This window comes from Salminus brasiliensis, chromosome 5 (genome assembly GCF_030463535.1).
Source record: "Salminus brasiliensis chromosome 5, fSalBra1.hap2, whole genome shotgun sequence".
Lineage (NCBI taxonomy): Eukaryota > Metazoa > Chordata > Actinopteri > Characiformes > Bryconidae > Salminus > Salminus brasiliensis.
In genome coordinates, this window is record NC_132882.1 from 44,910,503 (window position 1) to 44,925,714 (window position 15,212).

The 15,212-nt window shown below is 46.5% G+C and overlaps 1 protein-coding gene across 3 annotated transcripts in view; it reads right to left on the bottom strand.

The window, feature by feature from the left end:
- Positions 1 to 15,212, bottom strand: part of grin2db (glutamate receptor, ionotropic, N-methyl D-aspartate 2D, b) — a 91,358-nt gene that overhangs the window by 34,378 nt on the left and 41,768 nt on the right. For all 3 annotated transcript variants that reach the window (XR_011979744.1, XR_011979745.1, XM_072680607.1), the window contains exons 7-8: positions 5,174 to 5,379; positions 1,138 to 1,306 (exon numbers count right to left, since the gene is read on the bottom strand). Coding sequence is in view for 1 of the 3 variants with exons in the window: in XM_072680607.1 (XP_072536708.1) it covers positions 1,138 to 1,306; positions 5,174 to 5,379 (375 nt within the window). In the remaining 2 variants the exon portion in view is untranslated. The remainder of the gene's footprint in view (positions 1 to 1,137; positions 1,307 to 5,173; positions 5,380 to 15,212) is intronic.

Consider the following 15,212-nt stretch of genomic DNA (forward strand, 5'->3'; position numbering starts at 1 on the left):
TTGACTGCAGCCAAAAATGGATCAGACAATTTTGGCCGATTTTCACTTTTTGACATAATGTGAATGTGGCAGGTGTTCCCGACATTGTGCCCAAATTTCGTGATGAGTGGACCAATAGAAACGCTCCAAAATTACTTGCAATAGAATCTTTTTACATTGACTTTTATTGAAAGTTACGAAGTTTTTTCCCTTCTCCCGTAAAGTTGCTAAATTGTAAGACATCACCGTGAGAGATAAGATAAGAGCGTCTGCTAAATGCCGTAAATGTAAATGTAATGTAAATGAGAGATGAATAATACAGTGTATATATTTATACAGTGCATTCACAGGCTTACCCACACTCTTAACATCCAGATGCTTCCTACTCTGCAGCCCTGCACTAAAAGATCCAGCATCAGGTCCTCCTCCATCCCATAATCCCCACTGTTTGATCACCAGGAGTACTAATACCGAAGGGATCTGCCGCCTGGCTTTAATCAGTACGCTGCCTTCTGCCTAATGCCTTTATTCACACATGCAGGAGCGCAGCCTTGCCACAGATATCGCTGAGTGAGCAGCGCAGCCTATTACAAGCTCCCTCTCATCAGCAGAGTCGGGAAGGACGGGCATCGGGAGGAATCCGAGCAAAGCTGTGGCGACTGATCCTGATTTCGAGGAGATAGATAATTCCGATCAGTCGTCAAATAGGATTGCGGAAATTCTCGACGGTCAAATTTGCATAGCCTCAACCTCCTAAACTCCCCGATTTTCCAAGATCAAGGTTTCTCAGAACTCTAAGAACCATTTGGGTGCTTCATTGGATCTCGGCCAGGTTAAAGGGGTTGGTGGAAGACCTTTTAAAGATCCCCAAAAATTGAAGAACCCTATTTCGGTACTCGTCTAGTCTGGAACTGGAACCACTGGTGGTTCTCTCTTAGCAATGCAGTACTGAGGTTAGCAGTAGTACTGGGGTTAGACCCTCTCTCCAGAGTTCTTCAAGCAAGTAAAGCAAGTCAAGAACATCCTCTTGCAGAGGGTTCTTTATAAGACCCTATATACCACACCACAAGGGTTCCTAGAACCCTTCTTTTTGGTACTACATGGAACCCCTTATCACAAAAAATCAGCCCTGTAAAAAGGTTAGCGCGGTCACGTTACCTCCCCCACCATGCCGTTCCACACGCCGTCAATCTTCTTCCCGTGCTTGCCGTTGGTCACCAGGTAGAGGTCATAGGTGAAGCCCACGATCCTGGCCAGCCGCTTCAGGATGTCGATGCAGAAGCCCTTGCAGCACTGTTTCACTGGAGCCACGCCTTCCTGGAGAGCCCTGCAATCAGAAAGTACGTAAGACAGAAGGTTGGGATGCTATGAAGGCTTCCCATTACAATCCCTGACCAATACATCATCAGTGATGTCCAGGTATTGCCCTCATTCCATTGCCCAGACTTGACCCAACTTCTACAGTTTGTACCTCTCCGGCACCCTGTGGTGATCCCCAGCTAATGGGTGAACAGCCGTACTGCCATTTGGTGGTGGCCAACGCTGAAGATCCCTCCTGGAGGTGGTGCCTGAGACTCTATGACAGGGCAGTCTACAATCTCCACACCTTCCACCCAGGCTTTCGCCCTGGACTTGTTACAAGGCCTCACCGATTGGTGCAGAAATTGCATCAGGCTCCAATAAAGAGGTTGTAGTGTCCCGCTGGTCACCTGCCTCTGCCAGCTTAAAGGTTTGACCCGACAAGCCGACGGCAAACATTACACCAGTTGCTCCAGGCCAATCCTGGAACATCAGGACCAAAGGTGCTGGTCTCTCAATGAGCCCCCGCAGGGAGGGTAACTGCACCTTCTTCTGGCAAGGAAAGAAATCAGAGGGACCAGGCAGGAAGACCTATCTGCCAATGTGGCTTCAACCAGGCTTCAGCTCAACGACAGCCCTGTTATAACCTGATCTGTTAGGCCCAAATAACATAGGATTAATGTGGGACACCATGAGGTCATCTGTGGGAATGCTGATGTCCTGCCAGGGATTCCTCGAAATCAATAAACGAATGATGGATTTTTAAACCAGTCACTTTAGGCCGTGACCTTCTAAACTGTACGATTCCTAGAAGGAGCGACTAGCTGAGACGTGACTTTACTGGACGCCTGGAACTGTTTAGTCTGATGTTTGAAGCCTCATGCTGTGGTCTGAGGACACGTCCTACAAGGTGGTGTACACCCTATACCGTATAGGCCCAATAAACACAGTTTTAATGTAGGACACGATGAGGTCATCTGTGAATGCTGACATCCTGCCAGGGATTCCTCAAAATCAATAAATGAATGATGGTCACTTTAGGCCGTGATCTTCGCAGCTGTCCGATTCCTAGAAGGAGCGACTAGCTGAGACGTGACTTTACTGGACGCCTGGAACTGTTTAGTCTGATGTTTGGAGCCTCATGCTGTGGTCTGAGGACACGTCCTACAAGGTGGTGTACACCCAATAAATGAACCGTGAGTCACTTTGGACCGTGACCTTGGGAACTCTTGGGCTACTTGGCGACTGATTACTAGAAAGAGGGACAGTCTGAAAACATCTGAAAAGACGCTGATCAGACACGGTTCTCTGAACTGTCACAACATGGACTGGTTGGAGCTCGGGTAATGTCCCGTTCCTAGAAGGAGCGAAGGAACGGGTTTTCACTTAACTTTACTGCACAGCTGACAAAAATGTATGATTTTAATAATTACTTCCAAGGACCAGGGGAAGGGGAAGAAAGAAAAATGAAGAAAGAGACATGGCGCGAGGGCGAGAGATATAGAGAGAGGGTGAGTGAGTGAGTGAGAGAGAGAGTTCCAGTCTAATCAGTCTGACAGAGTGGGAGGAAGGTAAAAGGAGAGAATAATGAGATGGAGAAGGAAAGCGAGAAGCAGAAAGCACGCCTAAGCATCGCACTCTGCTTTAGCGAACCTTCAGCAGAGTGTAATGAAACAGTAGCGAGAGCCGCTTTGCTAGCTCATGAGCACACACACACACACACACACACACACAAGTGCACACAAACGCAGGGCCGGTATGAGCGCAGTAAGGCTGTATCCATATGAGACACATTAATACCTCCAGCGCTCGAGCAGATTGACAGGCTACACGATGAGGGAGTGTGGGTAGAGATGGCCAAAAGGCATAAAAATAAAAACGAGGAGGAGAACGAGGGAGCGAGAGTGACAGATCGATGGAAAAACAGCAGCGGCGAACGTAGCCCCCGGACCCCCGCAGCCCCGCCTGGGCCTAACCTGGCACAGACAGTGAGAAACAGAACGGAGGGGAAATGAAAGAATGTGACAAATGCTGTTAGAACAGAGATCGTCCTCCAGCTCCGGCCTGAGATTGCGGATGAGAGGAAAAAGCTCCGGGTCCCTCAGCTTAACCTCGTAGGAAAGCTCTGTACGTTTAAAGGTATCCCGACATCAAGGGTATTAATATGGAGTTTGGGCAGAAAACGGCCTCGACTCTCCCGGCCAGGCTTTACAAAAGATGTTGGGACATTGCTGTGAAGGCTTCGTTACTTAAACCCATCCTAAGAAGCCTAAAAATCAAGGGTCATCACTTCAGACTCCTCCTAAAACTCATCCCGAAGGAGCTTTATCGCTCCAATGTTTCCCAAAGGAGCTCAGTGTGGCTCCATTCATTAAACCCACCCTAAAAAGAGTTTAATAGAGCCTCAACACTGCAACTCATCCCAACAAAGATTTTATAGAGCTTTATCACTCCAACTCATCCCTACATTATTCAACCAAGCTTCATAACTCCAACTCATCCCCAAAGAAGCTGAATGAAGTGTCATGATTCCAGCTCATCCCAAAGTACTGTAGTTCAACGGTGGGTTCACTCCAGCTAATCCCAAGGTAGTTCAGTGGAGCTTCAAACTCCAACTTATCCCAAAGATGGTCAGTGGAGCTTCACTCCAACTAATCCCTAAGATATTCAATCAAGCTTCATCACTCCAACTCATCCCCAAAGGAGTTGAATGAAACATCATTATTTCAGCTCATCCCAAAGTACTGTAGTTCAATGAGACTTCACTCCAGCTAATCCCAAGGTAGTTCAGTGGAGCTTCATAACTCCAACTTATCCCTAAAGAAGTCTGATCAAGCTTAATCCCTCCCACTCATCCCAAAATGCACCCCAAAAGACTTAAATTGAGCTTTAGCGCTCCAACTTATCCCAAAGATGGTTAGTGGAGCTTCACTCCAACTCATTCCTCAGATATTCAATCAAGCTTCATCACTCCAACTCATCCCCAAAGAAGTTGAATGAAGTGTCATGATTCCAGCTCATCCCAAAGTACTGTAGTTCAATGGTGCTTTACCCCAGCAGACCTCCCAATGTACTTTAGTGGGGTCTCATCCCTTAAACTCAGCCTAAAAGAGTTTAATAGAACGTCATCACTCTGACTCATCCCAAAAATGTTCAATAGAGCTTCACTCCAACTCATCCCCCAAGGAGTTGAATGAAGCATCATTAGTTCAACTCATCCCAAAGTACTGTAGGTCTATGTGGCTTCACTCCAGCTAATCCCGAAGTACCTCAGTGGGGCTTCATAACTTCAACTTATCCCAAAGGAGTCTGATCAAGCTTTATCACTCCAATTCAAAAAATGAATCCCAAAGGAGTTAAATTGAGCTTTATCCAAGGGAGCTCAATGGGACTTCATCACTTAAACCCACCCTTAAAAGAGTCTAATAGAGCTTCATCACTTCAACTTATCCCAAAGATGTTCAATGGACCTTCACTCCAACTCATCCCTAAAAAAGTTGCATCAAGTGTCATTACTTCAGATCGGCCCAAAGTAGCTCAACGGGCTCAATACATGCCAAAGTAGTTCAGTGGTTCATCACTCCCAAGGGAGGTTGATCAAGGTTCATCAATCCCACTCATCATCAAACTCATCCCAAATTAATTTAATACAGCTTCCTCATTCTAACCCATCCCAAAAAGAGTTCACTCAAGCTTCACCATCAACCCAAAGGAGTTGAATGGAGCTTTATCACGTCAACTCATCCCAAAGGTGTTTAGTAGAGCTTCATCCCTCCAACTCATCCCACTCATCCTAGAGTCTACGCTGATGATCATGTAGTTAACGGTGGGAACGGTTAGGTTAGCTTAGTGAAGCTTAGTGATGGTGATGGATAACAGCGGGAATGCTACTGACGTGGCATTGAGGGGGCGTCGGCAGGGCACGGAATCCCTGATGCAGGTCCCGGAGGCAGGATCGGCAAGCTCCACGATGACGAAGGGACGCTCCTCTAGGGTGACCACCCTCAGGTGCTGAGCGTCGTCGGGCGGCTGCAGGAAAGGACCGTAGCGGGACCAGGCGGGGTATCGCAGACGAAGCACTCCGTTCTCCCACCATCCTACCTGAGACCACACACAAACACACACAGGGAATAGGGTAAGGATAAGGAATAGAAATTAGCATCACATGATGCTAGCAACTCTGGGAAGGTGAAGGCTGTTCATTTAATAGTTGGTATTGCCCACGCTTAAACGATGGGGGAGAGGGAGGGCCATCCTACCCACCCAGAGACAGCCTGGACATGGCTGGATCGATCCCTCCTGGTGACTGAGCCAGCACTTAGACAGCTGGGCCACTCTTATACAAAAAAAATAAATGGTAGAACAGCTACGTTCTGGTTCCTTATACACTATTTGGACAAAAGTATTGGGACACAGCTCTTAATCATTTAATTTAGTCGCACTGCCAGCCTCAGGTGTATACAACCATACACCTAGCCATGCAAATTAGTCAAAGAATGTGTGATCCTAAAGGGGTCAGCGCCGAGTGCTGACCCCTGCTCAGAGCATAGTGCAGAAAGGTCTCCAACGCTCTGCTGCCTCGATAACTGCAGAGCTATTAATGCCTATGGGTTTGTTAGCTTAGCATCATTTCCCACCCATATCCGCAGATCGGCCCCGTCTACTTTGTCCTATTTTAGTAACTGTCAGCTTTTCGTTCTTTAATCTGTTCTAGGAAAGTTCTAAGCAAAGTGTCTGGCTTCCGGTTTAGCTGCAACGCTAGCGAAGCTGTGGGTCAGGAGCCGAGCAGCTGAAACAGAGCTGATGAGGAGAGGAGAGCGATTAGCCAGACAACACAAGTGGAGCTTTCTCGTCTTCTACTGACTTTGTGTCGTTAATTACTTCAGGACTGCTAAACTGTGACTTCAGACGGTGTGGAAAAGTTGAAAAGCTGCTGAGTTTGCAGTTAGCTTGTTAGCTAGCGAGCCAAAACAGCCGCCACACAGTGTTAGCGACACAGTTGTCCTGATTAGCTGCTGTAAAGATGCCATCGAATGCATTTATCCAGCACTTAAGTAGTTATTTTACCTCAGAATTGTTTAGAAATCGGACTTTTCTTGAGGAAAAAAATCAAAACCGCGACTTGTAGCATGCAGGAGCCACGTAGCATAGCATAGCTTTGTTTTTAGCACTGTAACAAGCACACTGCCATCGCTGTTTGTAGTTTTCCCGAGTTCTAGATAGTGCTGTGGTCCTTTTGGTGTCCAGTCAGGACAGTGTGTAGCTAGCTAGCTAGTTGAAGACATTATAGTGGGGTCTGCTAGTGTTAGCTTTTAGCCTAGCACAGTTGTCCACTTACTTCACTGACTTTTGTAATTACTCTCAAGTCTCTCTGGACGGTCTTGCTGTCCTACTGGGTCCTTTTGGTGTCCAGCTGCTACAATGTGTGGTAAGTCAGCTGAAGAGATTGTAGTAGGGGCTTCTAGGGTTAGCTTTTAGCCTAGCAGGGATGTCCACTTACTTTGCCTATTTTAATAATTATTTTTTAATTATTTCTCAGTCTTACTGGTAGTATTACTGTCCTATTAGCCAGCCGAACAGATTACAATAGGGTCTGCTAGGGTTAGCTTTTAGCCTAGTACCGATGCTCGCCTGCTTTACTGGCTTTGTACCTATTGTAAGTATTCCCAAGTATGACCGCTAGTGCTGGTGTCCTCTCTTAGTCCTTTTGGTGTCCTCTCAGCATGACATGCTATTAGCTAGCCGAACAGATTATAATGGGGTCTGCTAGGGTTAGCTTTTAGCCTAGTACCGATGCTCGTCTACTTTACTGGCTTTGTACCTATTGTAACTATTCCCAAGTATGACCGCTAGTGCTGGTGTCCTCTCTTAGTCCTTTTGGTGTCCCCTTAGCATGACATGCTATTAGCTAGCCGAACAGATTACAATAGGGTCTGCTAGGGTTAGCTTTTAGCCTAGTACCGATGCTTGCTCGCTTTACTGGCTTTGTACCTATTGTAACTATTCCCAAGTATGACCGCTAGTGCTGGTGTCCTCTCTTAGTCCTTTTGATGTCCCCTTAGCATGACATGCTATTAGCTAGCCGAACAGATTATAATGGGGTCTGCTAGGGTTAGCTTTTAGCCTAGTACCGGTGCTTGCTCGCTTTACTGGCTTCCCCAATTGCACCTTTGCGTGGAGCAGTGCTTCCTCCAGTCGGCTAGCATTAGCTTTTAGCCTTTTTAGCCTTGCTTCTTTTTACTCCTGAGGTAGCTGAGATGTGTTTAGCCTTGCAAAGCTTCCTTCGGCTACTTTACCCACCCGATCTTCAGAGACTCTTTATAATATGGTTATAATATAATATAATATATAATAATATAATATGGTCTGGGGGGGGGGGGGGGCACCGAGGCAGGAGTGTGGTCAGCGTTGGTGGTCCTGTAGAGTGAGTGGAGCCAATCCAGAACAAATGGCTTCTCCTCTACAGGCTCTACAGTTGGGCTTTTATCAGGGCCCTTTTTTCCCGAGGAGGCAGCCTGCGGAGAGGACGGGGGACTCTTTTCGCTAAGTGCCGGCCCATGGAGGAAAAGGTCACGCAGACACTCCAGGGCTTGATTTACTAAGAGCGCTATTACGGCCAGCTCATTTGCTCGAGCGGACGGTAAAGAAAGCTCCCGATTCATCTCCGGCGTGTTTTGCCGGTCCGGATTACAGCGCCGCTCGTTTGTATATGTAACCGCTCACCTTTAAGCTTGATTTATTCGTTCCCCGGTCCGCAGTCGAGTCTCCAAGGCCTGCGCAGACAAAGTGAGGACCCACAGTCTGCACATAGCCCAGCATTGGGGAAAAAAAAAAAAAACGGGCCTGAAAAGCGCCTGCGCCGACTGAGCCGTCCCGAGAGACGTCCATTAAGGCCTAGATATATTTCACTCACTTCATAATTAGATAGTAATTAGCCTTTTGTGTTTGCATAATAAACAGCTGGACGGATGTTCTGTCATTTCTCCATACAGAGCTATAAGGGCCTGCGAGATCTCCCTGCAGAACTAATTAGCTTTATTTAAGGGCCTCTGAATGGCTGTTCCCCGAAAAACCACAAATCTCGCCGAGGAGCCCATCCTGAAAGCAAATTTACATCTAAGACAACCAGAAATCTTTCATCAGCAGAAGTGGACCACCGAATTAGGACGTACACATCCTAGATGGGAAAAACACCATCAAAGAGGTTCAGCTGACAGCTTCTTTAAAGAGGCCGTATCCTATATCTGCCCTGGTACTCTACCCACCTATACACCGATCAGCCATAACATTAAAACCACCCGCACAATATTGTGTAGGCCATCGAAGCATGAGCTCCCCGTAAGACAGCGCCTCCGTCGATTTGGGTAGGTACATGACCACTGCAGACCTGCCTGATGTTTCTGGCCTGTTGAGTTTGATGGTTTAGCTGGTTTACCAGCATGACCGACCTGACCACGCTAGTCAACGAGTATAACCTGCATGACAAATCTGGTCCATTAACATGATAGATCAAGGTAATTGACCAGCATGCCTATCCTGACCAAGTTGGCTGACCAGCATGGTCACCACACTTGTTGGTCACCATGAGCAGCATAACCTGCATAACAAATCTGGTTCATGAATTTGACTGACCAAGGTGGTTGACCACCATGATCAGCATAACCAACCTGGTCGACCAGCATAACCTGCATGACAAATCTGGTCCATTAACATGATCGACCAAGGTGGCTGACCAGCATGACGAAGGTGGTTGACCACCACAACCAGCATGAGCACACTGGTCAACCCGCAAAGGACCATCATGAGAAATCTGGTCCATGAGCATGTCCAAGGTGGTTGACCAGCATGACCAGCCTGACCACACTAATATGACCAGCTTGACCTAACTAGTCAACCAGTATGAACAGCATGACGACGGCTTGGTCAAGTTTGTGTCATGCTGCTAGATCAGCTAGTCCATCCACCTCAACAGACAACAGATAACCTATGCTGGTCAACAGCTAAGCTGGTCAACTACTACTAGGGGATGTTTTTGCTTGGATGACCAGTTGACCTGACCTGACCTGACAGAATTCAGGGGGTCAATTAAAGCTCAACTCGTCATGGTGACAAATCAGGTTGATAAAATGTGTGAATCAACGTCTCGTAGTTCCTTATTTTGCAGATTCCGTATTTCATAGATTCCATATTTCATAGATTCTGTATTTCGCAGATTCCATATTTAGCAGATTACGTATTTTGCAGATTCTGTATTACGTAGATTCTGTATTTCGCAGATTCATATTTCGTACATTTTGCAGATTCTGTATTTCCCAGATTCCTTATTTCGCAGATTCCGTATTTCGCAGATTACGTATTACGTAGATTATGTATTTTGCAGATTCCATATTTCATAGATTTCACAGATTTCGTATTTAGTAGATTCCGTATTTCGCAGATTCTGTATTTTGCAGATTACGTATTTCGCAGATTACTAATTTCGTAGATTACGTATTTTACAGATTACGTATTTCGCAGATTCTGTATTTCATAGATTCCTTGTAACAGCTCTCGTTTTCAGGCCGAGAAGCAAAGCGCTGAAGAAATGAGACTCTCACAAGACGACTGCCTTAAAATGTCAGCTCCACCGATTAGGCATGAAAACCATTAGCCAGGTAACGAGTGGGCTAACACGATGAGATAACACCAGCAGGCGCTGCGTGCATGTCTGGGCCCTTCAAACTGTCAAGCCTGTGAATGCCGGAGCGCTATGAGTGTGTGTGTGTGTGTTTGCTCATTACTCCGGGGCCTCTCCGGCTCCGCAGCCGTCATAGCGCTCAGATTTGCTGATGACACCGCAGTGGTGGGTCTTATCAGCGACGCCGGCGTATCACCTTGCATCAGGGTGTGCAGTCCCTCCGTAAATCACACCCGCCCAAAAAATGGGTCAAACTGGCTGTCAGCAGGGAGTCGGAGTTTTGGGAATGAATGCGGAGAAGCTTGTGGGAATGACAGCTCAGAGCCTCGGAGGAGTGGGAGGAAATCGCTGAGCAAGAAGCAGCTTTTAGCCTTTTTATTAAGAGAAGAACCAGCTGCTCCAGGTTCGTCTCGTACCTGAAGAACCATTTAACCTGCCGAACAACCAGTTACCCATTCAAATACAGGCCGATTCATACTGGACTAAAATTACTCCACAATTCTTATGCTGGGACAGTAAAACTATGCACACTGCAGATTCATACTGGACTAAAATCACTCCACCATTCTTACGCTCAGACTGTAAAACACACTGCAGATTCATACTGGATTAAAGCATCTCCATCATTATTACTCTCAGTCTGTAAGACAAACACTGCAGATTCATACTGGATTAAAGCATCTCCATCATTATTACTCTCAGTCTGTAAGACAAACACTGCAGATTCATACTGGACTAAAATTACTCCATAATTCTTATGCTCAGACTGTAAAACACACTGCAGATTCATACTGGATTAAAGCATCTCCATCATTATTACTCTCAGTCTGTAAGACAAACACTGCAGATTCATACTGGACTAAAATTACTCCACAATTCTTGCGCTCAGACTGTAAAACACACTGCAGATTCATACTGGATTAAAGCATCTCCATCATTATTACTCTCAGTCTGTAAGACAAACACTGCAGATTCATACTGGACTAAAAATGACACAAAAAAAGGACACAATTATTATGGTCATACTGTAAAACACACCGCAAATTCATACTGGATCAAAATCTCTCCATCATTATTACGCTCAGACTGTAAGACAAACACTGCAGATTCATACTGGACTAAAGGATCTCCATACTTTCCTGACGGACTCAAATTCACTTCATCATTATTACTCTAAACAACACACACTGTAGATTCATACTGGATTAAAAATCAGGACACAATTATTATTTTCAGGCTGTAACACTACACACACTGTAGATTCATACTGGATTAAAAATCAGAACACAATTATTACTCTCAGGCTGTAACACTACACACACTGCAGATTCATACTGGATCAAATTTACCCTACCATTACTGCTCTGGGACTGTAAAACTATGTGCACTAGATAAATTCATGCTGGATGAAAATTACACCATTTTTACTCCACAACTATTACTGTCAGACTGTTCGTATTCATACCGGATTTATTCATACTGGATCATCCAGTGTTTCTGGCTTGCAGTTCAACTGGGCATCAGTATCGATGACTGAAACTCTCCCACCGCTAAGGCCCCGGTGTTCATCGTGAGAGGCACGTATTCTGCATCTCTTTAGGGGACAATGGGGGTATCCGTGCAGGCCGACTTCCCTGGCCTTGGGTTGAGGCCCCGACACATTTGGCCGCGGCTATCAGCAGAGCTGCAGCTCTCGGCTCAATCCCCACGGAGCCATTCAGCAGCCCAGACACTGAAAAGCCTCTCCACTGTATTACATATCCCTCACAGCTGAGACGTGTGCTCAGTACACAGGTGCGCCGGTGTGGGGGAAAGTGTGTGTGTGTGTGTGTGTGTGTGTGTGTGTGTGTGTAATTTGTAGGCAGCAGGAAGACTGGTTAAGGCTTGGATGGCGGAGCAGAATCACCTAATTGAAAGGGAAATAGTAGCAGTCAGCATGCGGCTTCCTATAGACAGGGGCTGCTTAGCCCACTTAAGCCCACTCTGCGGCCTTATAGCCTCAGTGGAAGGCATTTCTGACAGGTGGGGTCATGCATTGGTCCCCCTCCCACCCCCCGATAGGCCAATAACATCAGCCTACATGATGTTACTGACCACCTTAGCAGCATCGTTGTATGCAACCTCATGGAGAACCCAGTATGTTGGAGAACCCATAGGTCAGGAAACACCAGCAAGGGTCCAGTTTAGCTGGTTGACCAGTTTATCTCTTGACCATCATAGGGTTTGTTTTCATCTGAGTTTGATGGTTTAGCTGGTCAACTAGTTTACAAAGCTTGCTGACCAGCACAATGAGCATGAACGAGGTGACTGACCAGCATGACTAGTATAATCATCATGACTATGCTGGTTAACCAGCTTGACCAAGTCCTTGACCATCCACCTTGACCATCAAAAACCAGCTTGGACCATCTGTGTTCACTGGAATCATGGCTGGAGCTCCATCCAATACTTTTGAGGTGATCAATCATCCAACCTCACTGACGCTCTTGTGGCTGAGCGCAATCAAATCCTCACAGCAATGCTCCTCCTCCAGAATCTAGTAGAAAGTCTTCTCCTTCCCTGGACAGTAGAGACAGTTACTCCAACAAAAGCAGGATCAGCTCTTACAATACCTTTGATTTCCCAACAAAATAAATGGGTAAGCAGGTGTCCCAATACTTTTGTCCATCCCGTGTCATTTCTATGGCACAGTGCAGAACTTATCAACATCTCCCAGCAAGTGTCTCTCCTGTCTGTCTGTTTACCTGACCGCCTGCCTGTCACCTTCACATCTCCGCTGCGCCCTCCTGTCATCAACCTGTCTCCCCGGGTCACTGCGACTGCCCGTGCTCGTCCCATCGTTCACCTGCCCACTCCAGCAGTTAACACCGAATCAGCTTCCCCGGCTCTGCTGAAGGCGGAGAGCTCTAACGGGCGAGGAGAGCTGCAGGATGTTGAGTTTAGCGAGTCTGTCTGCGGCTGTGACAGACAGACAGACAGATGCATCTGAGGAATCCGGAGCGGGAGGAGACCCAGACATATGATAAAGCAGCTCGGCTGGGCCTGGAGGAGGTGTTCCAATCTGGTAAGACTTTTTTAGAAGGGGACTTAAAAGGGGACCTACATAGGGATAATGACTGTACCGATATACAGTCAGACCCATATGCCAGTTTATTTGAAGGTCTACCTACCCAGGATTGTTTGCCCCTATTAGAACTTCATACTGGATATTAATGTTATTAGAACTTCATACTGGATATTAATGTTATTAGAACTTCATACTGGATATTAATGTTATTAGAAATTCATACTGAATATTAATGTTATTAAAGCTTCATACTGGATATTAATGTTATTAGAGCTTCATACTGGATATTAATGTTATTAGAACTTCATACTGGATATGAATGTTATTAGAGCTTCATACTGAATATTAATGTTATTAGAAATTCATACTGGATATTAATGATATTAGAGCTTCATACTGCATATTAATGTTATTAGAGCTTCATACTTGCTATTAATGATATTAGATCTTCATACTGGATAATAATGTTATTAGAGCTTCATACTGGATAATAATGTTATTAGAAATTCATACTGGATATTAATGTTATTAGAGCTTCATACTGGATATTAATGTTTTAGAGCTTCATACTGGATATTAGTGCCATTAGAACTTCATACTGGATATTAATGTTATTAGAACTTCATACTGGATATTAATGCTATTAGAGCTTCATACTGGATATTAATGTTATTAGAGCTTCATACTGGATATTAATGTTATTAGAACTTCATACTGGATATTAATGTTATTAGAGCTTCATACTGGATATTAATGTTATGTAGGTAGACCTTGCATGGATGCATGGTGTCACATCCTTTAACATTTTGCAGTGTATTCTACAGCTCTCTCTCCCTCTCTCATCCAATTCCGAGCAGGTCCATATCAGAGGCAGGGAAGGCGCTTTAACTTCAGGCCGTGTCGGAGCGTGGGCCGGCAGAAGCTGCTCGGAATGGAGTGCAGGCTAGGGGCTGCCGGGTGCTGATCAAACGGCGTATCCCTGGGGGGGCGGGGGGCTAATGCTTTCACGGGGCGAGGCACAAACACGCTGGCATGACACCCCCGTCCCTCTGAACAGCCCTCGGAGGACCGGCAACAGCAGGGATAAAACAGGACACGCTTAACACAGAGGGTCTCTTACAAAACCGTCGCGACAGGCTGAACACACACAGGCCTGATCTGCTGCTCTGGAGGTGAGCAGAGACAGAACCCACACACAGAACGTCCTGCATTAAAGCAGAGGCTGAAAGGGTGGGGCTAAACTGCTGTAGGCTGAAAGGGTGGGGCTAAACTGCTGTAGGGTAAAAGGGTGGGGCTAAACTGCTGTAGGCTGAATGGGTGGGGCTAAACTGCTGTAGGCTGAAAGGGTGGGGCTAAACTGCTGTAGGGTAAAAGCGTGGGGCTAAACTGCTGTAGGCTGAAAGGGTGGGGCTAAACTGCTGTAGGGTAAAAGGGTGGGGCTAAACTGCTGTAGGCTGAATGGGTGGGGCTAAACTGCTGTAGGCTGAAAGGGTGGGGCTAAACTGCTGTAGGGTAAAAGCGTGGGGCTAAACTGCTGTAGGCTGAAAGGGTGGGGCTAAACTGCTGTAGGCTGAATGGGTGGGGCTAAACTGCTGTAGGCTGAAAGCGTGGGGCTAAACTGCTGTAGGCTAAAAGGGTGGGGCTAAACTGCTGTAGGCTGAATGGGTGGGGCTAAACTGCTGTAGGCTGAATGGGTGGGGCTAAACTGCTGTAGGCTGAATGGGTGGGGCTAAAATGCTGTAGGCTAAAAGCGTGGGGCTAAACTGCTGTAGGCTAAAAGGGTGGGGCTAAACTGCTGTAGGCTGAAAGGGTGGGGCTAAACTGCTGTAGAGTGAAAGGGTGGGGCTAAACTGCTGTAGGCTGAAAAGGTGGGGCTAAACTGCTATAGGCTGAATGAGTGGGGACAAACTGCTTTCGATTGAGAGGGTGGGTATAAGCTGCTACATGCTGAATGGGCGGGACTAAACTGCTATAGATTGAGTGGGTGGGGGTAAAGTCTTGTAGGTTGACAGGGTGGAGCTAAACTTCTGTAGGCTAATTGGACGGTGCTAGACTGCTGTAGGCTGTATGCTAAACATGGTGTGTCCAAAATGGGCAAAGCTAAACTGCTGTAGGCCAAATGGGCGGGGCTAAACTGGCGTGACCGAAACTGGACTGTTTTTCCCGGAGAGGGGGGGAGGGGGGCTGTCC